A 25023-nucleotide genomic window follows, 5' to 3' on the forward strand; every position below is an offset into this window, starting at 1 on the left:
TGTAGGTGTGATGCCTTACATTTAAAACTATAGATATTTGAATGTAGTGAAGCCTTATTTAAATACCCAAGGTATAAGGTACTGATCTCAGCTCGGCTTCTGCTTGATGACTGGGTGACCTGTCTGGGGCGGAATCCCTTTTTGATTGACAGTGAAATGAGCGAATCAGAGATCTTGAAGTATAACCCTCCACAGGAGCATTTTCCAAGTTTTCATTCTGTTGCTAGCAGCCATTATTAAGCCATTATTTATTGTAATTAGTTTTTGGATCACCTTATAATACAATATGCCTTGTGTATAATGTTTACCCGACTGTGCCCTTTACCAGTTGATATAAAAATAGTAAACACAAGATGGCGTCCATCAACAAGAATTGTCATTTTATTGGCTAAATGTGGGTTTACAGGAAGACAATCGTATTGCGAAGACAAAACCAAGTTTGAATGCCTGTGGCCATCTAGTCACTAAAACTCCACAAAAATAATGCTGGGAAACGTGTCACTGGACAGAAAGACACTGCAGGCTACCACAACACGGATGACGATGATGAGGCATGTTGGGATGTTGGCAATGAAGGAGACAATTATGGATATAGGAGCCCACTTTGAAGTGACTCATCTCTCCTCCCACTTCTAACCGATATGCTTTGAATGTAAGACGGGCTTGCATTTAAAAACACAACGTATATTTGGATCAATATATGAAAGAATGAGGAAACGCGGAATGTAAGAACAAGTCATTAAACCTCCAAAAATGTTAGGTTAGTAAGATTACGCCCACACACGCTATTATTGATTTCCATGAAATTTTGAATATTTTAGCTAGCTAGCCGGCTAACTCCGCAAGCTAGCTAGTTTTGAGTATTGTGGGTTAATTTCAAGAAGTAGTCAAAACAATGGCGGAGACAGACATTTTTTCATTGTAGTGGCCAAGGTGAGACCATCACTTGAAACTAGCCGGAGAGGGACCACGGTTGGCCACGGCCGCCATTGACCGCCACGTAGCTCCGCCACAAGGTACATACATTTGACCAGCCAGAGGTGAGTATGCTAACGTTTGTGTTTTGTAACTCGATTACTTTAAAGTTTTGCTCCTGGAGTGTTGAAAACACCATGTATGTGACATTTCAATGTTCCAATGTTCAGATATTAAAATGTACAATGGAAATTAGCCGTTTTGGATGGCTGTGCAAGCTGTGTTTTATAGTTTTTTGTAACACCTTGTTCCACTGACGTCAACGCTGACGTGTTTAGCTTTACTAAAATGGTCATGTTACTTGGTCAATGTTACTTGGTCATGCTGAAGTGTCAGAAGAGAAAGCAGTAGTTAACAATTTGTGTCCTAACTGTTTATTTTGTGTAAATCATAAGACAAAAACTGCTTGTGCAGGAGACAGGAAATCCACGGGAACACTGTAGGAAGAGGAGCAGAGTCTGGAAGATCTAGAAAGCTTTTCTGTGTGGGTTATCGTGTGGAGCTGCTCTATAGGACTACCTGGATTCAGAAATGTACGTATCTAACCTCCACTAAGGAGTACATATACATTGGTGTTACACTGGGCTGCATTTAATGGAGGTTTTGATCTGGATGGAGATAAGATAAATCCAAGCATAATTCATATCTGAAACCCAGGTCAACCAACAATGCTTAGCCTGGCATCGGATCCTGGTCATTTTAGGGACTGATACTGGTCCAGTATCAGTATCATATCGCAATTAATTGGTTCATGAACATCACTTTTACTTGTTTTATGTAAGTACGTTTCAGATCCCTTCACTTTTACTAAAGTAATTTCCCTGTACTTGTACTCACATATGGCTTTTGGGTACTTCATACAAGAGTGATTCTTGGCCAATGTTGTTATATTGTACTTGGTAACTTGAGGTGAACTTATTCTTACACTTAAAAATACAGCACTAATTGAATGTTTTTTTCAAGATGGGAGGCTCCTTCCACTACACAAAGATGAAGACGCTGGACTGCAGTCGTGCATGGCGCTGTTAGTGGCTGACGAGGATGATGAGGTAATGCTCTTCTTCACGATAGTCATGTGAGAGCATCCGCAGCAGGCGGTAAAAAATGGCAGCTGCATGATGGGAAAGCAACAACAAGCGTCCCAAAGAGAACAGCGTCCGTGTCACGCCTTGTCCTTTTGTTCCCAGTCCCATGAGGTCAGAGATTGTCACAAGATGGAGTCATTTTGCATACTGGCTGGCTGTGAGGACGGTGAGCGTGGTAATCCCAGGGGGTTTTACTACAAGCGTCGAGCTTTGCAAGATACATAACATGGAAAGTGTTGTTTGCGTCTACTCGGCTTGTTTTCACGATCATCTTGAGCGTTAGCACAGGAAGGTTCATGCAGACTTATGTGTAGACACAAAGGGTTCATTCCAAATATTCCAAATGCAAGATCCGCTGTTTTTTTTCCCCCCTTCACATTATTCCTGTTTATGAAAAGATGACTTTTTTGCTGTTTTAAAAAACACTTCCATGCCTAGAAGCTCCTAAAATCGCTGAATTCCTAACCTCGTCAGCTCTCATGGAGTCATGCTTTGCTTCCCCACCCCCCAGGTTCCTGAAGGTGGTGACATGAATATACAACATTAATACAAATACATTAAAACACAATCAATGGAAACTTCTTTTTTTTTTTTTTTTTTTTAGCCCTAAAATATCTCAAGAGATCATAATGACGGTCACTCTCAGATGTAAAGCAATTGTGCTACGTCAAAAAGTTCCACATCACAACATTATTTTTTTTCTATTTTTTGTGTGAGCTACTCGTCATGCATTAGGTCATTTGGAATTTTTTCAGTTGAATTCTAAATAGAAATGCTTTTTTTTTTTGTCAACAGAAGCGTGAGTAGAAAACAGTGAAGTAGATATGTTAAACACGAGCCCAGGGTGTACCCCGCCTTTCGCCCACACAAAGCTGGGATCGGCTCCAGCACACCCGCGACCCTAGTGAGGATAAGCGGCATAGAAAATGAATGCATGGATGGAAGGATGACACCGGGTCAGCCAATAACATTCAGGTGGAGGTACAGCCTGAATATTCTGACTGAAAAAGCAACTCCTCCTGACTGTGTTCCAAAAACAACTCAGCTAATATGTCAATAACAATAAGCTAAGAAATATGAAACAGAGTGAGGCATCTTCCACACACAAGCTCTCCTCGCTTGTTTCTCCATAGCAAGTACTAGTACAAGTCCGCAGTACAAAGCAATTCAAGCTTTGTCCACAGGGGGGCATTAGTTCACCTCCCTGATGATGTCATGCCCCAACCAAACTTTTTTTTTTTTTGCATTTTTGGAAGTATTGCTTTAGGAACAACATTTTGGTCTTCTTCTCTTATATTGATTTTATTTTCCCACTCAGGACTCGTCCGCTTCCATCGTGTGCTTCCGCCAGTGTGTCTTTCGCCGTGCATGCACATCTACTGTTCGTGTTTGGATGAGTGGTAGAAGAAGAAGAAGAAGAGCACACAGGTGAGACGAGATCAACGTAGAGAATGTCGAAATGTGCTCAGACGCAAATCTCGATGGGTGTGGCCACAAGCATGCGGCCTCCCGGTGAACTATTTTCCCGCGGCATCCGCTCGTAACTGTTGGTGGACGACACCGAGCTGTTGGTGGACACGGATACGAAGTGGTGGGCCCCGCCGAGTTCCATCGCGCCGCCCTTCGGCCCGCTTCCGCTCCCTCGCTCCACAGCCACCGGAGACAGCGGGGAAAGGGGAGATAGAGTCTGCTGCTTCATCCGCTCCACCAGGAGTTCCTCGTCTTCCTCTCCAGATGAAGATGAGGAAATAGTGTTGTTCGCATCCGCTCGTACGTTGCTGCCTCCGACGACCCTTTCCCCCCCAGCGCCGCTTCCCCCGTTGCCGCCGCCGCTGTTGTTGTTGTTGTTCTCCCCATCCAGCATCCACGAGTGGCTGAAGTATCCGAACACCTCTTTGACGGAGCAGCGGCGGTCCTGCTCCACCGAGAGCAGGCGGCGGAACATGCGAAGGGCCTGCTCGGTGAAGCGTCTCCACTGGGAAGGCACCGTGTTCGTCCTTCTCCTCTGCCAGCGGATGAACTCCTGGTAGAAGGAGTCGGTGGACAGCGCCTTCTCCCATGGGAAGTTCCCCGTCAGCATGCAGAAAAGCAGCACGCCAAAGGCCCACACGTCCGTGCTGTAGTCCACGCAGAAACCCTCGTGGCGGGACACGTCGCACAGCTCGGGGGCCGTGTATGGGATGGTGCCGCTGACCTAAAGAAACGTGGGAGGGAACCGATCAACCAAGCATGAAAAAGACACTAAAGCGCTAAACCTTTTCCAAATTAAAAAATCCAGAAAAATATCAGCGTGGCCCCCAGCATCCTTTGATATTTAGTATGTGATCCTTGTGGAAAAAGTGTGGACACCTCTGGTTTAGACACCCCCTTTCACATGACTGTAATGCCAGCATCACACCTTCAAAGAGCCCCCAAAACTTTCTAACTTAAAGGTCAGCGTCCCCCCCCCAAACTGAGACACTTATGTTACTCACTCGTTTCACAGGTGAGCCAGCACGGCGGGTCATCCCAAAGTCAGACAACTTCACCTTGCGGCACTCCCGGTCAAAAATGAGTATGTTTTCCGGCTTGATGTCCCTGTGGACCAGCTTCTTACAATGCAGGTAGTCCAGAGCAATGGCGACTTGGTGCACGCAGCGCTTAGCCACCGTCTCAGGAAGACCAACCTAAAGGGCAGAGGGAGAGAAATCGGCCAATCGATCAGAGCATCCCTACTTCCAATCTAATGACTAAAAGCTTAGTCTTGGGATAATGGGGTGGAACAGGTTAATGATGCTAACCAAGGTTCCACTGTCATTCCCAACAATAGGATGGATGGAGCACCTGTGGAGGAATGATGTCAAAGAGATCCCCTGCTAGTGCGTATTCCTGCGCGAACACGTAGTATTCGTCCGTCTCGAAGGCAATGCCAAACATGTTGATGATGAAAGGGCAGGGCGTCAGGTAGAGCGAGATGCTGTACTCCCGCACGAACGACTTCAGCTTGGTCGTCTTCTTCTTCAAGAACTTCAGTGCCATTTTTGTACCTTTGGGCAAGAAAGCTTTTTTAAAAAATCATATTTGTGGCATTGTGACAGCAGATACTTGAGATGTACTTAGATGGGTTGACACACACTGTACCACACTGATGTGTTGATGAAAGGCTCCTCACCTCTGATCTTGTGGATGACCAGGTCCACCTTGCCATAGGTGCCCTTGCCCAGCTCCCTAATCACTTCATAATACTTGTTGATCTCCACCTTCTCCAGGTTCTGGGCTGTGATCAGCTGTAGCTCATCCAGGATGTCCATGTGAGCTTGCGACGTCAGCGGAGATGAACTCATGACTGTGTCGGAGGAGGACGGAGCAGGAGAACAAACTCAGGGGCAGATGCCGAGGCGGGACAAGCAGCGGCTAACGGGACATTACTGCAAAGACAAAACAACAGGTTCGTGTTAAGATACTTCCTATTTTGTATTTGTAGCCCAGGATTCTGCAGGGTCAGTGATGAACTGGGGTACCAGTTTGGGTCACTGTGACGCTAGCTAGTACGTTAATCGCTAACTACTAATGAAGCGACCAACACTAATTGTGCAACTCATCCCAGTTTGTCAAATTCACCTACTGTCAGTACAAACGTTCATCACTACAGCTTCTGGTGGACAATAGCTTGTCAACTGAGAGGTTCGACTGAAATGTGTTCCCATTACGTTCAGATGAAATGACCTTGACGCTGCGAGCACCTTGTGGGGGTTTGAACGTGCAGTGGCCTCACATGGGAAGTTAGCGCACTGCAACTGCCTCAGGAAACACTTGCACTGGGCCAGTTCACTCGTATGCCCCCGTCCCCCTTGTCCTTGTCCCATCCCAACCATGACATACAGAACGTCAAACTGCCGCTGTCCTGACTTGGTGGTTCCCTTTATTTCTATGATGCATAGTGGCGTTTTAATTATCATCCTTAACGTTAGCGATTCCGCTCTATTTTCTAATTCTGCTAGTACTGAATGTCAGCCATTGCCAGCAAGCCAACGATTGTCACTAAAAAGACTAATTAGGTTTAAAATGCCATCCTCCTTGGGGGGGCGACACCAGAAGTCACAAACTCCGTATGAATCTTTGCCTGATGTTCATTCTATACATGCATGCGGAGGAAAAGCTGTCACACATGTTTATGACATAACCCCAGGCACTCTCTAAATAGGCGCTCAATATTCACACTGCTGGCACATCCCGTCCTTGCACACACACACACACACACACCCCCGACATTTGGCTATTCTCTTATCCTCTCCAATAATACATTCTGACAGATAGAACAGCTGCAAACTCAGCACGCTAAGGTAACAACTAAGACGAAAATGCACACACACATATACATCACACCGGCATAAGTACCTTGTCATCGCCTTTCAAAGGCCTCTTTGTTCCACTGTGGGGGTGTTATCTGTTAGCGTGAAGTGCACAGGAAGAGCACATGACACCAGCAGGTACAGAGGGATGAGTCGGTTTGGGTGATAAATGACCATGCAGGGAGAATAATATCTCTCTCTAAGTAAAAAGGGTGTGACGAACACGCGCGCACACACACACACACACACACACACACACACACACACACACACACACACACACACACACTGGATGGAAGGCTGGGAGTTGTTAAAAAAAAAAAAAAAAAAAAAGAGGCCATTTGTTTCTGTCCGGGATTAGAAGTGCTTACTGAAGCAGGATGCATGCTGCTGCACCATGTGTGCCCCTGCGTTTGTGTGTGTGTGTGTGTGTGTGTGTGTAAGAGTGAGCTGGTACTGCAGTGGCATTCAAGTTAAATTGAGCATTCTGACAATGTCCTTAAAAAACATGTTTCTATTTTATATCATACAGACTTTGGTGTTAAAGTAGGTGTAAGGGATAATAGAAAGTAAACAATGTGTACTAAAGTATGATGTCATATGTAGCGTTCTAAGATCTGAGTTGTCCCATACCAATATACATATACAGTACATATACAGTATCCACTACATCCATCAGCTTCCAGCCAATGCTTCTACTAATTTACCAATTTCTGCAGTAAGACATGTTGTCCAACATACAGTAGTTGTCTTGCTAATGGCGCTCCAGCGGGATTTCAATCATCTGGCCTGCCTGAGTCAAAGCTGAGTCACGATATAAGAAAGAATATCATTTTCACATTCATGAGCCGGAAAAGTGAGTCAAATATCACATCCATTCATGGTTCTGAAATAACATTTCAACAACTGTGTCATAAAAAGAAGACGTGTGAGTGAGGCAATTTATTGCAAACCAGCATTAAAAGTTTTTTGAGCGACTTTTTCATCAGCTGATGAACGGTCTTCTTCAGTTCCATGCTTGTAACTTATTGGTGACTCAGTCTTGTATGTTGTTTTTGATTTTTAGTTTGCTGAACGGTGAATTTCCTGTATAGTGTGTTCTTCTTCTTGCAAGAATTAGTAAGTCCTTTTGTCATCCATGGCTGGTTGTTTTTCTTTTGCTTCTTTGACCTTTCTCTCCAGGGACAGTTCTTATCGTACAGCTTCATATAAGTCTTTGTAGCCTCCATTGGTCTGTTGTTGTAATGATGGTTAGAAATTGTGAACACTGTAAGATGATCACTGATGTCTTTGATTAGCAGGCCGCTAGTGGTTTTGTTATGAAAGTCATTGGTGATTATATTGTCGATTAGAGTGGCACAATGGTCTGTTATTCTACTTGGTCTGGTGATTTTGGGATACAAACTTAAGCTGTCGATTGTATCTATAAAATCGTCAATTACCTTGTTCTTGTGTGGATTCAGAAGATCCATATTGTTTTTTTGATTGTTATCTGAAAAAGTTCTTTTGATCCAATCTTCAAACATTTCTATCCTTGAGTGTGGCGTTCTGTATGAACAACTTTTGCTTTGTTCGTTACAGATTTCAATTGTTATGGATTCTAGGATATTGTCAATAGCAACTGACATATTCTTTACCACAAAGTCCGTGCCTTTATCCTCGTTCAGCCAGGTTTCCGAGTTTGCGATTACTTTGAAAGGTTCCTTGAATACGTTCAAATCCAGTCAATCCTCATGTGTGGAAAAAAATGTGTGTCCGGATCTATGTCATTTTCCAATTCCAATTGTTTATGATCTGTAGAGCCAAAAGATCTTCTTGTGTCATAATGGTGATGTTAGGTAAGGTGATGTTTAAGCTGTTTTCCGTTTTCAAGTTAGAGTAATCTTAGAATGGTTCCAGAGCCGCGATATTTTTGCCAACGAGCACACTTTTAGTTTCATTCCCATTTCATCTTTTTGCATTCATAACCTCTTTAAAGGGAACCTATTATGCTCTTTCTGGCTTTTCTGTAAAATACTAAATTAAACTAAAAACAGCACCATCATCTGGATCTGGCGGGTCACTGCTCCTCCCCAGCATCCCAAACCTTTATTGACTCGCTAATATGTTTATTAACACAAAGATGTAACAAACCACTTCCTGCGTTGCCAAACAGATGTTACTCACCGCATTCTCACCACAGTGATGCTGCGCACACACACACACACACACACACACACACACACACAGCTGACATTTCCACAAGAGCACATCTGGCTGTGTTTTGGGACGAGTAGCAACAAAAGAGAAGGCGAGTGCTGCCAGCCAAGATGCCCGCTGGCGTCATCTCGCTTTTGTGTTTGTGTCCTACAACGCAATTTGTGACTCATGATGGCGGAGTGTGTCTGCTTTTTAATAACCAGAAAGCACCTCACCGTAATCTCACTTTGATCATCTGTTGTCTCTCTCGCTCGCTCTCTCACACACACACACAACGTGACCTACACCGATCAATGCGGCTGATCACGGCTGATTACCCATAATACCAATCATTGAAGTCTTCTTTTAAAGAACATCAACATAATCTGGACCATATAGAATATATACAATTAAATTCATATTCAATTCAATGTTGTTGTTAAATAACTTGACTTTTTAAAAGGAATTATTTACTTACTAAAAAAAATATAAAAAAATATTATAAATGTGACTATATGACATGAATGTATTCAATTAAATGTATAAGTAAATATTTTTCATATCAGAAACTTCAATGCATAATAAATGGTAACATATCAGGAAAAAGCTGAAAAAGAAACAAACATATGACAATAGAATTAGTTTTAAAATAAATTATAAATATAAATAAACTAGCTACAAAAATAAGAACATTGATTGGATGATATAACAATAATTTATGGTTTTTTTCTCCTCAACTAAACGTGGAATTCTATTTGTTAAATGAAAACCTTACATGTAAATAAACAACAAACGACTAAATGATATGAGTTTGAACCATTAAAGAAAACCTTGTAAATGATATAAATGAAAGAACCGTTTTGGTTAGCGTTCAGTCACAGTGGTCCCCACCTGCAGTGTGTCCTCACACTGCACTGACTCAGAGGAAACAAAATGACACACACACACACAAACACACACACAGACACACACACTGCTGCAGACACCTGCCTACCCCCCACATTGCTTTATCAATGACATATGCATATTAATATTATATATATACTGTACATACGAGCCCATATGTTGATACTGTGTGCTCGGGGTTGCTGTTGACGTGCAGGAAAGCAGCCTATTCATAACAATGCAATGGAATAATCCGACGCAAGGTTAGCGAGGAAGAATAAAAATGGTGTTTAGGATGCTCACCATCGTATTGGAGCTTCATGATGAGGATGTGGCGCCCGCCCTGTGCATCCGAGCACAGACAAACAAACAAATACGACGGTGGTTCGGACGCATTCTAGAAGGAGGTCAGACGGGGAGAGAAAAAAAAAGGGGGGCGAGTCGCTGTCGACGTCCACCGAGAAGAGAACAGGACGGTTTTGTGTGGCAAAAGAAGCATCCGAAAAGCCTCCTCAACGCCTCCTATCCTTTTGTCTCCGCATCCTCTGTCCTCCTGGAGGGGAGGAGGAGGAGGAGAGAGGGCGGGGGAGGAGGATGCACGAGAGGTTGCTCGAGCAGGCAAGGCGAGGGAGAGGATTGGGTGGAAGCAGTGAGAAAGCCCCGCCTCCTGGCTGGAGAGCCGGCCAATTGCAGCCACGCTCCGCCGGGTCTCCATACAGAATAAGTCTGCCATCGTTTATTAGAAGTTTATTGTCACAGCCTGCTTCCAAACAACTGGACTTTGGATACCTGCTTGATTATATATAAGAATAGGCTTCTTATGGGTGCATCCAGTTCTTGCAATACTGTGTCATTTAATGGCTGGGGGGTGTTTATTTACTCCATTGGAGAAAATAACGTATAGCGTTATAAGCGTATAGCAGGGTGTTCAAAATGCGGCCCCTGGGCTATTTGTGGTCATGGCACATTTGAGTACATTATCATGAGAATTTTTTTTTTTTTTAAAAAGCAAAAAAACCAACATTTTACAACAATAAAGTCAAAATATTAAAAGATAAAAGGTAATCTAAGGAGGGAAAGTTGTAAGAAAATAACCCAATATTGAGGAAATATTACACAATTTTAGTATCATAAATGTGTAATATTATGACAAACAAACTCAACAATAAAAAGTTTTTTGGGGGGAAATTTGATTTGCATTAAACATTTTGTTCCCAGAATAAAGAATAAGAATACTAAATAAATATATATAAATATAGTATAACATGTTCTCCCCGTGCATGCGTGGGTTTTCTCCGGGTACTCCGGTTTCCTCCCACATTCCAAAAACATGCTAGGTTAATTGGCGACTCCAAATTATCCATAGGTATGAATGTGAGTGTGAATGGTTGTTTGTCTATATGTGCCCTGTGATTGGCTGGCCACCAGTCCAGGGTGTACCCCGCCTCTCGCCCGAATACAGCTGAGATAGGCTCCAGCACCCCCGCGACACTTGTGAGGATAAGCGGTAGAAAATGAATGAAAATAAATATATATATATATATGAATAAATATGCTTGGGTGATACGCTCATATAATGTGGAATGAACTGAGTCGTGCGATGGTTATAGCCGAGTGGAGATGAGCATGACGGAGACGTCCCGCCTCTCAGTCTACCTTGTTCTGTGTGACAGTGTAATTACCACAACAGCGTGAAGTCCTGTAAGGAGCCTGTCCACTCAGCTCCACTTCCACTCGACTTGACTCGGCATATAATCGCTTTATCTGTCAGTTCCACGCTTTCCTCGGTGCACGCGCACCGTGATGAGCCACAGGCAGGCTTTAAAAAATTTAAAAATCAGGAGACAAATGCACTTACACGAGAAATGTCTTTATCGAAAAAGGTGTGCAGATTGAGAAGGTTCAGTGAGACGAGGCTTAAAATGTAAAAATTGTACTACACCAAAAAACGGAGTAAAAGTAGGACAGTAGATATTGCAATACAAGTGCACTAAAAGGCAGGTGAGAAACATCAGACAAAGAGATAGAGCTCCAGGGTCTTGGTGTGGAGTTGCTGTGCCAGGTTCTGGATGCGACACAAGCGCACCTTGTCGGCGTCTCCGGCGTTGTACACCCTGAAGATGTGGTAGCGCTCTTTCCTCGTTAGCGCGAAGCTCAGCTCGTTGGCAGAGAGGACGATGAAGGACCTCTCTTTCTTCATGGTGGACTTCACCTCCACGTACACCACATCCGGCGCGTCGTCGCAGTGTTCTCCTCCCGGCGGCTTGAACGTCAGCTCAAAGTCATATGGATGCCCGCTTTCGCCGCTCTGGTTGCACCACACCACCTCAGTGGGTCGGCGTGGGTCGGTGCTGTCCCGCCACTGGCAAAGGAAGGAGTTAACCAGCAGCTCCCCCCACATGCCCACGGCAGTCAAGTTCCTCTGGTCCTCCGATAGCACAACCTACATGAGAACCAAGCAGTGAACCTCCAGCATCAAAAACATCTCTAAAGAAGTACTGACAGTGCTGGGTCTCTGGCAGGGCAGGTCCAAGTCCTCAATTGTGGCCTGGAGGGGTTGGACTTTGTTCCAGATGGGGAATTCCAGGTTTCGAGGGGGTCTCTGGGCATCTGTGATATCTTCCGAGCCCTTGAATGTGCTGGGCAGTACCACAGCGTCTGGGACCGGACTGTAGGCGATATAAAAATAGAATCAGTCTGAATCAGTGGAAAAAAACGTGGGAGTGGAGATGGACTTTTTAAATGTGTATTTATAGGAAGGAGGACATGAAGAGTACATGGTGTCTGCTGGGGTGGGCTGCACAGATGGAGAACTCTGAGGCGGTTCGGGATCTGCCAGACTTTGCTCTCCACCCTCTTTGTTGTTACATTTGACGGTTTCGGGACGGCGTTCTGTATGCGACCACATGGGAAGTGTGAGGCAGCGGCAGCGTGGAAATAAATATTCATGATTCCGGTATATGAGGAGTTATCAGGAGGCTATCACCTGGAGCTTGTGTAGCGTCGGCAACGGCCTGGGACGGGCATGGCTGAGTGGTGGTTCTGGGAAGTCCTGCTTGTTCTGCAGGTCTGCTGCTGCTGTTCTTGAATTGTTGTTCCCTCTCGGTGTTACTATTGTTGGGATTCTGAGGAATGACTGACGCGTTCTTCTCTGGGTCTTTGTCTTGTGGCGCGGCAGGAGGTGGCCACATCTTCAAGACGGTTTCTACCGCCGCTTCATCTGCATGGCCTGCGGCGAAAACAGGAAGTGAGAAGTGAAGGGAATGTGTGTTTTTTTGTATTAGTCATCTTCAGGCGTCTACCTGTGTGACAGCCTCCTGTATTGACAAGAGGTGCTCGTGGAGGCCAGGAAATGAGTGTCTTCTCGCCATCTTGTTGTTCAGGCCGAGATATCTCTCTCGGGGAGCTGGTGGCAGCAGGACATCTTGATGACACTGGAAAAGAGCATTTATATTCACAAAAAGATCAAATAGAATCATTGTCCATTAGTGTGTTCCTCTGGCTCCTTTGCCGGGACCAAAGAGCAAATTAACACATGGAAGGAATAACCCGGCCAACGTGTGTGCGTGAGCGCATTTTAATGCATCCCTAAAAATAGGAACCTTTCAAATACGGGAGGGTGACGGTGTCACACAAACACCAGGACCAACGGCAGACACGCAGTATTTCACAGATTTCAGTACACTCAACTCATTTGTGTTTTTTTAGGATTCATTTCACACTCTGCACAAACGCCACACGCCCGTCACTCCGCTACTTTGCTGGAATGGGACTATTCATCACTCCATAAGCACCCATTTCATTTTCTTCAATCCCAGACATTTGACATGATTTGGAGCAATTGTTCAAGGCACACAGACTATAGAGTTCTATGGCCCTATAAACATATAGACTATAGAGTTCTATGGCCCTATAAACATACCGACTATAGAGTTCTATGGCCCTATAAACATATAGACTATAGAGTTCTATGGCCCTATAAACATACCGACTATAGAGTTCTATGGCCCTATAAACATATAGACTATAGAGTTCTATGGCCCTATAAACATACCGACTATAGAGTTCTATGGCCCTATAAACATATAGACTATAGAGTTCTATGGCCCTATAAACATATAGACTATAGAGTTCTATGGCCCTATAAACATACCGACTATAGAGTTCTATGGCCCTATAAACATATAGACTATAGAGTTCTATGGCCCTATAAACATACCGACTATAGAGTTCTATGGCCCCATAAACATATAGACTACATATAGAGTTCTATGGCCCTATAAACATATAGACTATAGAGTTCTATGCCCTATAAATATACGGATTATAGAGTTCTATGGCCCTATAAACATACTGACTATAGAGTTCTATGGCCCTATAAATATACAGACTATATATACAGTTCTATGGCCCTATAAACATGCAGACTATAGAGTTCTATGGCCCTATAAACATACAGACTACATATAGGGTTCTATGGCCCTATAAACATACAGACTATAGAGTTCTATAAAGTTCTATAAAGTTTAACATGTCCTTACGTCTTTCCAAGGTCACTTCCGGCCTAGGGGACTCTGGGACTTCCCACTGTTCCTGATCACTGGGCAGCTCGCTGATGTCCTCCTTCATTAAGAATCTCTTCAGGGCTCCTGGGTCCTAGAGTGTGGTTAAGGTCATGTTAGGATGCTATATTGGCTATATGGTGGGTCTATATGGTCTATATTGTGGGTCTATATGGTCTATATTGTGGTTCTATATGGTCTATATTGTGGGTCTATATGGTTTATATTGTGGGTCTATATGGTTTATATTGTGGGTCTATATGGTTTATATTGTGGGTCTATATGGTCTATATTGTGGGTCTATATGGTTTATATTGTGGGTCTATATGGTCTATATTGTGGGTCTATATGGTTTATATTGTGGGTCTATATGGTTTATATTGTGGGTCTATATGGTTTATATTGTGGGTCTATATGGTTTATATTGTGGGTCTAGAGCTACACGAGCAATTCAAGCAAAAGGCCTCAGCCATGTGCTGACGACCTGCGCATGCATCTGCACGCTGCTGCACGTTTGATGGACGTTTTATTGAAACGTCCCATCACATGGACCTTTGATCTGACTGTACAAACATCCTTGTAGACTCCCAGAAGAAATGAAGCACACAAGCATAGTCAAGGATGGTGAAAGACAAATCATCATCATCATCATCATCATCATCATCATCACCACCATCAAGCAATGTGAACGTCCATTCCTCCTTACGAGCGAGCAAAGTTCTCTTGTCAGTGAAAGTGGATTAGTGATCAATTCATGGTCACATATTTCTTACATTGAGCGATGCGATCAGCCCACTCAGGAAATTCATCAGCTCCTTCCTGTGGCCGCTCTCGTGGCAAAACAGTTTCACCAGCTCCCTGGAAGACACACACACACACACACACACACACACACATATACACATAATGTACACATTGGGGGGTGATTGAACACTGCAAGAAATAAGCACTAGGACGTCTGAGACTTTTGGTAAACAAACGGTACCCTATGGGACTGTCGGCAAGGGCTGAAAGTAGTATGACGGTATTCCAAGCTATCATCATCATCATCATCATCATCATCATCATCATCATCATGCAAACCTGCAGATGTCCAGCTTGGCCGTGAGGTGATCTTTCTGGATGTACAGCTCCTTCTTATCCTTCAACAAACATATGACGTCTACTATTTCCACGACGGCATCGTCACCGTCCTCCAGATCCAGCTGGTAGCGGATGTACAGTTTACCCACCTGGAAACAATCCACACGGAACCTGCAGTCCACTGAGACCACTTGGATCCTAAAGCGTTTCAAGGATGCATGCTGACCTGTGCAAATTTAAGCCGCTTGATTTTGGCCGCGATGTCGTCCTGGATGAGTTCGGAATAGACGTCCACCAGCTCCTCGTGATGGTAGAGGAATTTCTGAACATGGGGGATCAGGGATCGTACCATGGCCTGCATGGGGGGAGAGGGCCTCCAGTCCTCTGTCTGGGGCTCCATCTTGACACACTGAGACAGCAGACGGATATTGCAGATCTTCATGAACGTCAGTCTGTCCGTTTCACTGAAAGCAGGAACGCCTGGTTCTTCAGGCGCTGTCCTCGCTGGCAGCCACAAGGACAATAATAATAATAATATAGTCATTTTATTAGCATAAATATCATATCTGATCATATTTTATCAGCGTACCAGAGTAGCCTGTATTCTTCCTCGGTGCAATCTTCTCTGCAGGCGGCAGGTTGAGCAGGCAGACTTCCTTGTGGGGTTTAAAGATCTTCTCCAGCTCTTTACTGTCAGCGATCATGGGCTTACGTGCCAGAGTCACCCAGCTCTTATCCTTGGTGGGGAACACTCTCTTGTCCGACACCATGCCTGAATGACCAGAAAGAGCAGACGTCGTAAATGCAGACATACGTCCACCAGGGAGGATGTCAAGCGGTAATCGAAAGTGGAACGAATGGCGTTGGAGCTTAGAGTATGTTAGTTTGTTATTTGATTGGCTCTCGGCACACTCTAAAAAAATACAGTTCAACGTTCATCCGTCCATATTCTATGCTGCTTATCCTCAGTAGGGACGCAGCAACATGCATTCTTTGATTATTCAGTGTGCAAAGGTTTGGACACCCCTGCACTAGAGCGTTAGTATTGGTAATGGTAATGGTTTTAATTTAATTTAATTTGAACATGCATCAGATTACAATTGAATGCATCCCATAATCAGTTCACAGTTCCACATGTCCAAAAGGAGTAGGAAGAAGCAAAGCTTATTAAATCCTACCCCTCCATCTGGTACTTTTACAATCAGTAACTGTTACATTTGTTCACTTCCTGCTTTCCATAATACAGTTTAAGGTTTATTTATTTATTTATTTATTTTAAATAATGTACCTAGTACCAAAGTACGAGGTAATATGAGCATACAATGACATAATGGGTATATATATAATATAGTGGGATTCATATTTTTCTTGAATATTTCAACTTTATGCTACTAAAATGACAGTATTATTATTATTGTCCTTGTGGTATATATAGCACATCATGACTGGTTCAAGACTCTTCATCCTTGCATTTTATTTTTCTTCTTTCTTTCCCTGTATTAGCATTAGCATTAGCATAGTCTGAAGACCACATATGGATTTTGGCAAAAATAAGCAATCACATCTTTTGTCGCAAAAAAATAACACAAACGCTCCTCGCTCACCTTTCAAGGTGGAGCAGCAACTGCCATCAAGTCCAGACTGAGGCACGTCTTCGTGTTCGCCGTGCACTTGGATTTTACACTTGTCGGCTGTCAGACATTCAGAAAAAGACCGTCTATCCAAATGTAGCACATTCTAGGTTAAGCTAAAGGAGTCGACGATGAGACCAATGCAATCGTTACCGAGTGTGGCGTAGAGCACGGACACGTCCTGCAGCACTTCAGCGGCTGGGATGGGAGACGATGAGGCGATGACTTCCAAAAGTCCGACATATTGCTCCATGTTGGGGCTGGCGTCCACGTTCAACAGCTGTGCATTAGCATCAGGAACAACAACATTAAGCTGATTCGCTGATATGATGACGACATTAATAACAGGAGTTTGGGACACTAAAGAACCATAAAGAAGCATGAACCCAGCTTTGGTTCTGGGTTTGAACTAAACTAGAACCACCTGAAATAGTCCACCCATTAAAAGTACACATACCCTGATGAAGAAATCCCTCATGCCTTCCAGTTTGCTATAGAACGGATCCAGGACTTTGGGATCTTCTACAGGACTGTCAGGTCCCTGAATTAGCGGTCTGTAGCGCTGGAACATACGAGTGGGGTCACTCCAGCACACATCCCTCAGGTGGTAGAAGCGCCCCGAACACCAGTCGTTACTCTGCCTGTGAAAAACAGTTTAGTTTGTGACAAGCGGGCCGATTCCAACAATCAATACCCCCGACCCACACTGGGACGTACTTGCTGTACTCCTGGTGTACAAATACTGCTGGATTGTGCTGGAAGAGCTCCTTCAGGCTGCTCTGGGGGCTGTTTTTCTGTAGGTAGGTGTAGATGTTGTGGATGTGCTGAACTGTGGTTGTAAAATGTGCCCCCTCGGACACGTCGCCAGGTAACTCTTGGTGGTCTGCTGCTGGTTTGATGCACCACTCCTTCAGATAGCCAATTAGGGCATCCGCTGACACGTTTTGTCTCACACCTGAAAGACACGGTTGTAGAAGTTAAATAAATATTATGGGAAAATAATAATACATCCATTTCCTATGCTGCTTATCCTCATTAAGGTCACGGGTATGCTGGAGCCTATCCCAGCTGACTTTGGGCGAGAGGCGGGGTACACCCTGGACAAACCATTTACACTCCCATTCATACCTATGGACAATTTGTGGTGGCTAATTAACCTTACACATGCACGCATATTATTGTAGTATTTAGTATTTGATTGTATATGGACGATAAAATACGGACACCCCGGCGCTAGACGATAAACATGAACCCAACTGCTGTATTACCCACGGCCCTGCTGAACTCGCTGGGGTCCATTTCCACGTAATCGACATGCGTCCCCAGTAGGCCGGTGATCTCACTTGAGTTCAGATAGACTGAGTTTGGACACAGGTACTTTATCTCTGGAGTTTTTCCTTGCTGTGGGCGATAGGCCGGCATCCATTTAAGACGACACAGGAAATGGTAGAAGGAAGACTTGGTCGTCCTGATTGGCCGTCCATTGCCGTGGATCACTTCGGCTGTGAGGTACTGCGAGTAGCAATGTCTGGAACCATGCGTGACAGGAAGTTAGGATTTTGGAACGCTGCCTCGCTGGAAGTGAAGAACATAAATGCTGCAGAAGCATGCATGATCAGATGAAGCATTCTGGTTGAGTGATGTTGATGCCGCTTTGCACGGCTCAACAAAGCGGCAGGACTGCGTGACCTACATTTCCTCATTCGACGGCGAGGGATACTGAATGTATGAACAAATTCCTACTTATGCTCTAATGAAAAACTATTTTGTCTGCAGTGTAATAAATGCCGGTCATCATGTATCTGCAAACTGCTCCAACATTACTGATATGATACAGATAGATACTAAGACAGGGGTCTCAAACTAGTGTCCTGCGGGCCACATTTGGCCTTGATATGAAAGTTTAATGTTAGTGCGGCCCGCGCAAGTTTGATATGGATGCTGTATGGTATCATGTACCCAGAAAAAATTATTACGTTTGATTAATGTTCATGTTAAAGGTTAAATAACTGTTAATAATTATCCTCCTTATCCGTGTGGAAGTGGTACGTTTTTGGCTATTTAAGTTTAAAGGAAATAACTTGAAGGCTACCGTTTAGGTCGCTAGCTCTCTTGTTTGCGAGTTAGCATGTGTCTCAAGACCCTGCAGTTGCGCAATATGTTGTAAATAAAAAGAGTATAAATGTGACTATAGTCGTGTTTTGTCATGTCTACAGGGCTCTAATAATGCTTTGTTCATTTTAATAATAATTTTTTAAAAAATAATTTGTCTACCCACCAACTATATGTGGTTTCTTAAGTTTTTATTATTTGCCGTTTTATTATTATATTTATTTATTTATTACTGATTGATTGATTTTCTTTATTTGTTTATTTATTTTTCATCTTATTTTGTGTAGAAAAATAAAAAGTACGATACTTGAGAACAGTGGAAAATTTTATCAGTGCTTTTATTGTAGAAAATTGGAACCAAGGCAAAGTTTTTTAAAATTTTTTGTTTTTAATAAATGCGTTTTTTTTTTTTTGGAAAACCTGATGCGGCCCAGTCTCACCCAGACCCGAGCTTCAGTGGCCCCCACTGAAGCACTGAAATTGAGTTTGAGACCCCTGTACTAAGGCGTTGAAAAAAGATCCAAACAAACTGATCCCTAAAACTAAAACCTCAAAGAAAAGTCTCTGATGACTGATTCTATAGAAAAGACACAAAAGCGTGAGCACCATTAATCGCCAAATGGCCACATTAGAAAGGATTAATCTGACCCTGACAGACATGAGCGCCATTATCTGCTTCAGTCTAGACATTATGTGATTACCTCTGCACTTGTTTATCAAATGGGACAATATTCATATGACAGGACATGACTCTGAAGAAGAAATGTGCGTTACCCTGTGTCCCAGTTGGTGGCCAGCAGATTTAGCAATGCCCTTCTCTGATCCAGGAGGCGGGGGGCGTCGAGCTGGGCAGTGGCCAAAGCATGGAACTCCTCACAAGGGTAGTCGTCAAGCACGTAGTTTTCCCCACAAGTTTGGGGCCACGTGGCGCTTTCCACTGACCAGGGACTGGAGGCCTGGGAAGTGTAAAATATCATTTCAAGTTCTTCGGAATGTGTGACAATGTTGTCAACCTCTAATGTGGTATCTATGTACTGCATGTAACATCACGACAAATCCACATTGCCTTCTGGTTGCAGCTCAAGCTAAAACAGGCCTCTGGAATTACGACCTGCTGAGCTTCAAATCGTCCCCATTTGCCACCTGCTTTTTCTTGTCACTTGCAAAACAGCGACGAGTACACAAGTTCCTGTCTGAGTCAGGCAACACTTATACAATTCAAATGAAAATGAAAACCCCAAACTACTGCAACCATTCCACATTTATGTGGGACTTTGGCCAGAGAGAATAGGAGCAGGAATGAGAATAAGGAATTTTAAAGGGACAGTAGTTTTGTAGCGTCCTTCTGTTTTCCGATGATATTGTTCTCACCAGTTCTTTGGGCGTTAGCGTCTGTCTCTCTTTTCGGATGATGAGGCCATCTCTGACGCCCAGTCTGCTGAACAGTTGCCTCCATCCTGCGATATCATGGTCTGCCTGCACATAGCTGGGGCTCAGCAGAACCCAGTCACAGCCTGGTTGATGGGTGGCAAGGTAGATAAAACACACTAGAGGTTATCACTGCAACAACAACAAAACGTACGAAACAATAAAAACAGTATGATCAATGAATACAACTCAACATTCTAAGGCAGTAAAGGTGTAGAATTCATTACATTTGGCCCTGCTAAAAGGTGGGATAAAATGTATAGAAATTGTCAATGAATTATTGACATTAATTGCTGACGTGAGGAAAAGGGCACCATTGCGATGTAGCTCATTTGGTAACATTTACGTATTATTAAAAATGGCGTCATTGAGAAATGACATCAACAATCAAGATGGCAATTTTTTTGGGCAGCCCTATGGTACATATATTCATTATGTAGCCCCTGGTTTTGTATTATTATTATTATTATAATATTATAATATATTATTATAATATATATTATATATATATACCATATATATAATAATATAATATAATAATAAAATATTATTATATATATATTATAATTATAATATCATTATAAGATGTTACTATAATATATAATAATAAAAAAATGTATTTTTTTGGAGTTTTTGCTTTTTGTAAAAAAAAATTATTATTATAATATTATAATTATAATATAATATAATTATAATATAAGATATTATTATAATAATATATAATAATAATAAAATACAAAATCAGGGGCTACATAATGAATGTATGTACCATAAGGCTGCCCAAAAAATTGCCATCTTGATTGTTGATGTCATTTCTCAATGACGCCATTTTTAATAATACGTAAATAATATACTTAATAATAATAATAATAATAATAATAATAATAATAATAATAATAATAATAATAATAATTACAATTACTATTATTATTATTATTATTATTATTATTGTTATTATTACAACAAAAGCAGATTAAGGTTGTGAGTGCATGTGTGTGCGGGTGTACCAGGCAATGTCTTTGTTAGGTCTACGTTGTCATAGGCTTCAGAGAAGTGTACCCGGTCTTGGCGTGGGCACAGCAGCCCCTTGTTGGTGAGGACGGGCATTGCAATGTCGGAGTACTCCTGGCTGGAGGTGCAGTGCTGCTTGATGAACACCAAGTAACTGACTACCACCTCCTCCGGTTTAGACTGTGACCACAGGTGAAATTAGGACAGCAATGGCATTATGATAATACAATTTCCCATATCAACAAATCAAGGCTATACATGTACTGTATGTACCTTCCATTTTTGGTTTTGTAGTGTTGGGTAGATGTGCTGCTCCAGCAGCTCTTGGGCTTCAAACTGATGAACTCCCAGTCTCCTCAGCAGCTCCTGCAGCTGCTGACTTTCCAAAGGCTCCACACAGCTCAGAAGAGACGGATGTATGACGTTTACATCTTTGTACAATGCACACAAATATTCTGAAGGTTGAGAAGACATCACACATTTGAGGTCAGTTGCCAATCTCAAGAAGTTATCAAAGTCCCTGCACAGTATTGAAGCTCTTACGTAGTGTGGAGATGGTCTCTCATGTTCACGCTTCACATGTTGATATATTTAATCTTTATATTAGCGATACATCAGAAATAAGATAAAAATTCAATGAATCCGACTTTTCTCGTGGACTTTTATTCCGCCTAAAACTGCACCCCAGGTGCTCTCTTGTATTGTGGAGTTGCATCATCACCTGTTTGTGCCTCTCGCGTAAAAAAAAAGAAAAGTCCTAGGTCCTAGTCCTAAGCTAGGTAAATAAATTAAAGCTACGGTAAATATGACAATGGATGTTTAAAGACATTTTTGTGACGTGTTACAAAAGACTGTTGGTGGCCTACATTCCCACACTGAATATTTTAAAAGAGTTCACAGTGATTCGCTCTGTGGGTTCTGCTCTCACACACAACTTTGTACACTTGACTTCCCATGGCACCCACACAGAACACTGCAGTCCACTGCACTCACTGACCTGGAAGCCTACCTTCACTGATATGGTATCATGCCCCACCTATCACTAAGATCCTTCAATATTTGTTTTTTGGCAGGAAAAGGTTCAAATCAATTTAAAAACCAAAGCGTGTATAAAAGCAATAAAAGCAAAGCTACTGTGCATCTTTCCTGTTTCCTACGATACTGCTGGAGTGGGTGCTCGTCTCAAAAGGAAAACCAGCTCTGTCGTGAAGTTAGGAACTCATAAGAAATACATAAGATAAAATCAAAATGCATAAAAGGATCATTGAGAGTTTGAGTCAAAGCTTAAAATATAGAAACTGTCAAGTCAATAATTACCAGTTTGGGCTTCATGTGTCTTTTTCTTGGTCTTGCTTTCTTCCATTGGGAAGAACACGCCTTCCCCATCTAGTGCCACCACCCGTCCATCAGCCAGAGGAATTATGGGTAGGCTCCGAAGACTCTGTAAAATTGCATCTCCTTCCCCATAGCCGTGCTCCACAGCTCTGAAGTTGCAAACAAGAAGTCTGGCCAACTGACACAGGCCAGCATCTAGAGAAGGATTCACACATATTTTCTTTAGCATATTTATCGACATCTACGTGACAACAACCACCAATAATGTATGTTTTTATATATATTTGTAAATAACCGTAGCAGTCACGGGTTAACTTTATCACGCCCCTTAACGTAGAAATCCACTCACCAGTGTGGATACTCTGGTCTCTCATCAGCTGCTTGGCCATAGCTGTGGTTACTATGGTAACATCAGAGCCCCGAAGGTTTCGAACTCCCAGGTGGGCAAGAAGAGAGGCAGGAGGGGCGGGGCTTAGACCGGGATGGAGATATGATAGCGACAGATGCTTTTCCAGTTCATCTTGGCCGATCACGTTGCGGATCACAGCATCTCGACAGACTGCCACTTGGGATGGGAGCTTGTACACAACCTGACCGTCTGGAAGCAAGGAAGTCAGTGATTGGACGGTGCTTAGAATTATGTAAACAACTCAGAATGTGGATGGATGAAATGTTTGTACTCTAATAGATGTAGGGAGTGCAAATTGCAGAGACTGGTCAGCCCACCAAATGAGATATTTGGACGTCCAAAGGCTCTCCGATATGAAACCGAGTTCCTCTTGCTAAGGCCTGCTTAGGAACCAGTCCCAAATATCAAGAAACTTCCTGTTAACTGTTATCTGGTATATTGGCCTGATCTGTTTCTGGGCTGAGTGTCTTTTGAAGTCTTTTAACATTTTCCCATAATGCATAGGGTCGAGGCAACACATTCATTTGTGCTTACTGGGGCACTGCAGTGATGTCAGCCTCCCTCTGTGCTCCTCTGGTTGACATTACAATGCATTACATCCATTTCTATGCTGCTTGTCCTCCAATGAAATGTTTTGCTCAGACGCAATGCATTGTGGGGAAACTCGTATTAATAATTCATAAGAGTGAAGCCGCTAAATTGGAAGCACAACGGGACGAGGGGCGATTGTTCTCCTTACGGCTATTTTTAGATTCAATGCTATGACCCAAGACCCTCACTCTCAGTCTATGTCTGCTTCAAGCAGGTGTGAGCGATACCTGAGGTCAGTGTAGGCAGGAAGGCCTTGCCCTTGAGCAACTGGATAATCTGACTGGCAACAGGTTTAAAGAAGTCCAGCAACTCATCAGGCAGGGGGATAAACTGCAGGAACTGGCAGAGACCCTTAAGCCCTGTAAAGTCTGGGTGATCCTGGAAGGAGCAAGAATATAACACAGTTAGCAGAAAAACAGACAGGAAGTTGGATTGCATATTTGAAATTCTTTCAGAAAAGCTTGGAGACCTGCTTCCGCATAACATTCATATTATATTATATATTAGGATCCATGTTCAACTAGAATTGCTGTAAAAGTTCTGAAGATGCCCTCTTACAATGAAGACCTTCATGGTCTGAAGGAAGAGTTGTGGTATCTCAGATCGGAGCCACTGGTTCCATGAACTGTCCCTGTCAACATCCTCCCGAGAAGAAGGGATGTCAAAGTCACCTGGATGAAAGAATGAGAAATACAGCGGCTTGGCTTTTTGTGTAGGGGTTTGGATGTTATGTAGCATCATAATTATTCATTTGGAGTATAGATGGAAATTTGATGACATTTCCTCGACCAACTATGGCAAAAATAAGCAATCTCTGAATGTTTCCTGCTCTTGTTTTCATGCAGTTCTGAATGAAACGTTGTTCTAATCTTATAGATTTTATTTCGCCAAATTGCACAGGTGGGCTGCACGTCGGTCGAGTGGTTAGACCTCACAGCTAGGAAACCAGGGTTCAATTCCACCCTCTGCCATCTCTGTGTGGCGTTTGCATGTTCTCCCCGTGCATGCGTGGGTTTTCTCCGGGTACTCCGGTTTCCTCCCACATTCCAAAAACATGCTAGGTTAATTGGCCACTCCAAATTGTCCATAGGTATGAATGTGAGTGTGAATGGTTGCTCGCTCGAAAGACAGCTGGGATAGGCTCCAGCACCCACCACGACCCTTGTGAGGATAAGCGGTAGAAAATGAATGAATGAATGAACAAAGTGCTCAGGTTGCGACTGTATTCAACCCATTTGAAAATCAAGACTTTTGTCTTCCTGCTGTGATCCAGACCATAATCACCAGGCTTCATCCCAATCATACACCACTTTAAGAAAAGAAGAATCTGGCGCCATGATTGGTTCGTTGGATTAATGCTTAATGGACTGCACATGCAAAATTTTAGCTTTTTGCATAGTTTTGCAA

General features: G+C 43.1%; 2 protein-coding genes across 2 annotated transcripts in view; both read right to left on the minus strand.

Annotated features, from left to right (window-relative positions):
- Positions 1 to 365: 365 nt before the first annotated feature.
- bsk146 (brain specific kinase 146) lies at positions 366 to 10007 on the minus strand. The gene is made up of 5 exons (XM_058062505.2): positions 9758 to 10007; positions 5212 to 5467; positions 4884 to 5086; positions 4535 to 4726; positions 366 to 4254 (listed from the first exon to the last, which is right to left on the minus strand). The coding sequence occupies exons 2-5, from the start codon at positions 5381 to 5383 to the stop codon at positions 3526 to 3528; spliced, it is 1296 nt and encodes a 431-aa protein (XP_057918488.2). The 5' UTR covers positions 5384 to 5467; positions 9758 to 10007; the 3' UTR covers positions 366 to 3525.
- A 1296-nt stretch (positions 10008 to 11303) lies between these two features.
- Positions 11304 to 25023, minus strand: part of LOC131109930 (uncharacterized) — a 29131-nt gene continuing 15411 nt past the window's right edge. Inside the window, exons 25-47 of the mRNA XM_078788910.1 lie at positions 24175 to 24287; positions 23844 to 23994; positions 22966 to 23214; positions 22599 to 22811; positions 21555 to 21736; positions 21278 to 21461; positions 20214 to 20356; positions 19617 to 19798; positions 17999 to 18258; positions 17448 to 17685; positions 17188 to 17371; positions 16884 to 17010; positions 16704 to 16790; positions 15689 to 15871; positions 15326 to 15603; positions 15100 to 15248; positions 14790 to 14874; positions 13996 to 14110; positions 12757 to 12888; positions 12441 to 12683; positions 12232 to 12346; positions 11958 to 12123; positions 11304 to 11897 (exon numbers count right to left, since the gene is read on the minus strand). Coding sequence (XP_078645036.1) covers positions 11466 to 11897; positions 11958 to 12123; positions 12232 to 12346; positions 12441 to 12683; positions 12757 to 12888; positions 13996 to 14110; positions 14790 to 14874; positions 15100 to 15248; positions 15326 to 15603; positions 15689 to 15871; positions 16704 to 16790; positions 16884 to 17010; positions 17188 to 17371; positions 17448 to 17685; positions 17999 to 18258; positions 19617 to 19798; positions 20214 to 20356; positions 21278 to 21461; positions 21555 to 21736; positions 22599 to 22811; positions 22966 to 23214; positions 23844 to 23994; positions 24175 to 24287 — 4211 coding nt within the window. The 3' untranslated portion in view covers positions 11304 to 11465. The remainder of the gene's footprint in view (positions 11898 to 11957; positions 12124 to 12231; positions 12347 to 12440; positions 12684 to 12756; positions 12889 to 13995; positions 14111 to 14789; positions 14875 to 15099; positions 15249 to 15325; positions 15604 to 15688; positions 15872 to 16703; positions 16791 to 16883; positions 17011 to 17187; positions 17372 to 17447; positions 17686 to 17998; positions 18259 to 19616; positions 19799 to 20213; positions 20357 to 21277; positions 21462 to 21554; positions 21737 to 22598; positions 22812 to 22965; positions 23215 to 23843; positions 23995 to 24174; positions 24288 to 25023) is intronic.

The sequence above is a fragment of the Doryrhamphus excisus genome, linkage group LG2, assembly GCF_037039965.1.
Source record: "Doryrhamphus excisus strain RoL-2023G ecotype Guam linkage group LG2, RoL_Dexc_Guam_v1.1, whole genome shotgun sequence".
Taxonomy (NCBI): domain Eukaryota; kingdom Metazoa; phylum Chordata; class Actinopteri; order Syngnathiformes; family Syngnathidae; genus Doryrhamphus; species Doryrhamphus excisus.

Coding starts and splice junctions, on each gene's coding strand:
- bsk146 (XM_058062505.2), bottom strand. CDS start 5,383: ATGAGTTCATCTCCGCTGACGTCGCAAGCTCACATGGACATCCTGGAT. Junction 5,087..5,211: donor GGTCATCCACAAGATCAGAG/GTGAGGAGCCTT, acceptor TCTTGCCCAAAG/GTACAAAAATGGCACTGAAG. Junction 4,255..4,534: donor CTGGCTCACCTGTGAAACGA/GTGAGTAACATA, acceptor ACGTTTCTTTAG/GTCAGCGGCACCATCCCATA.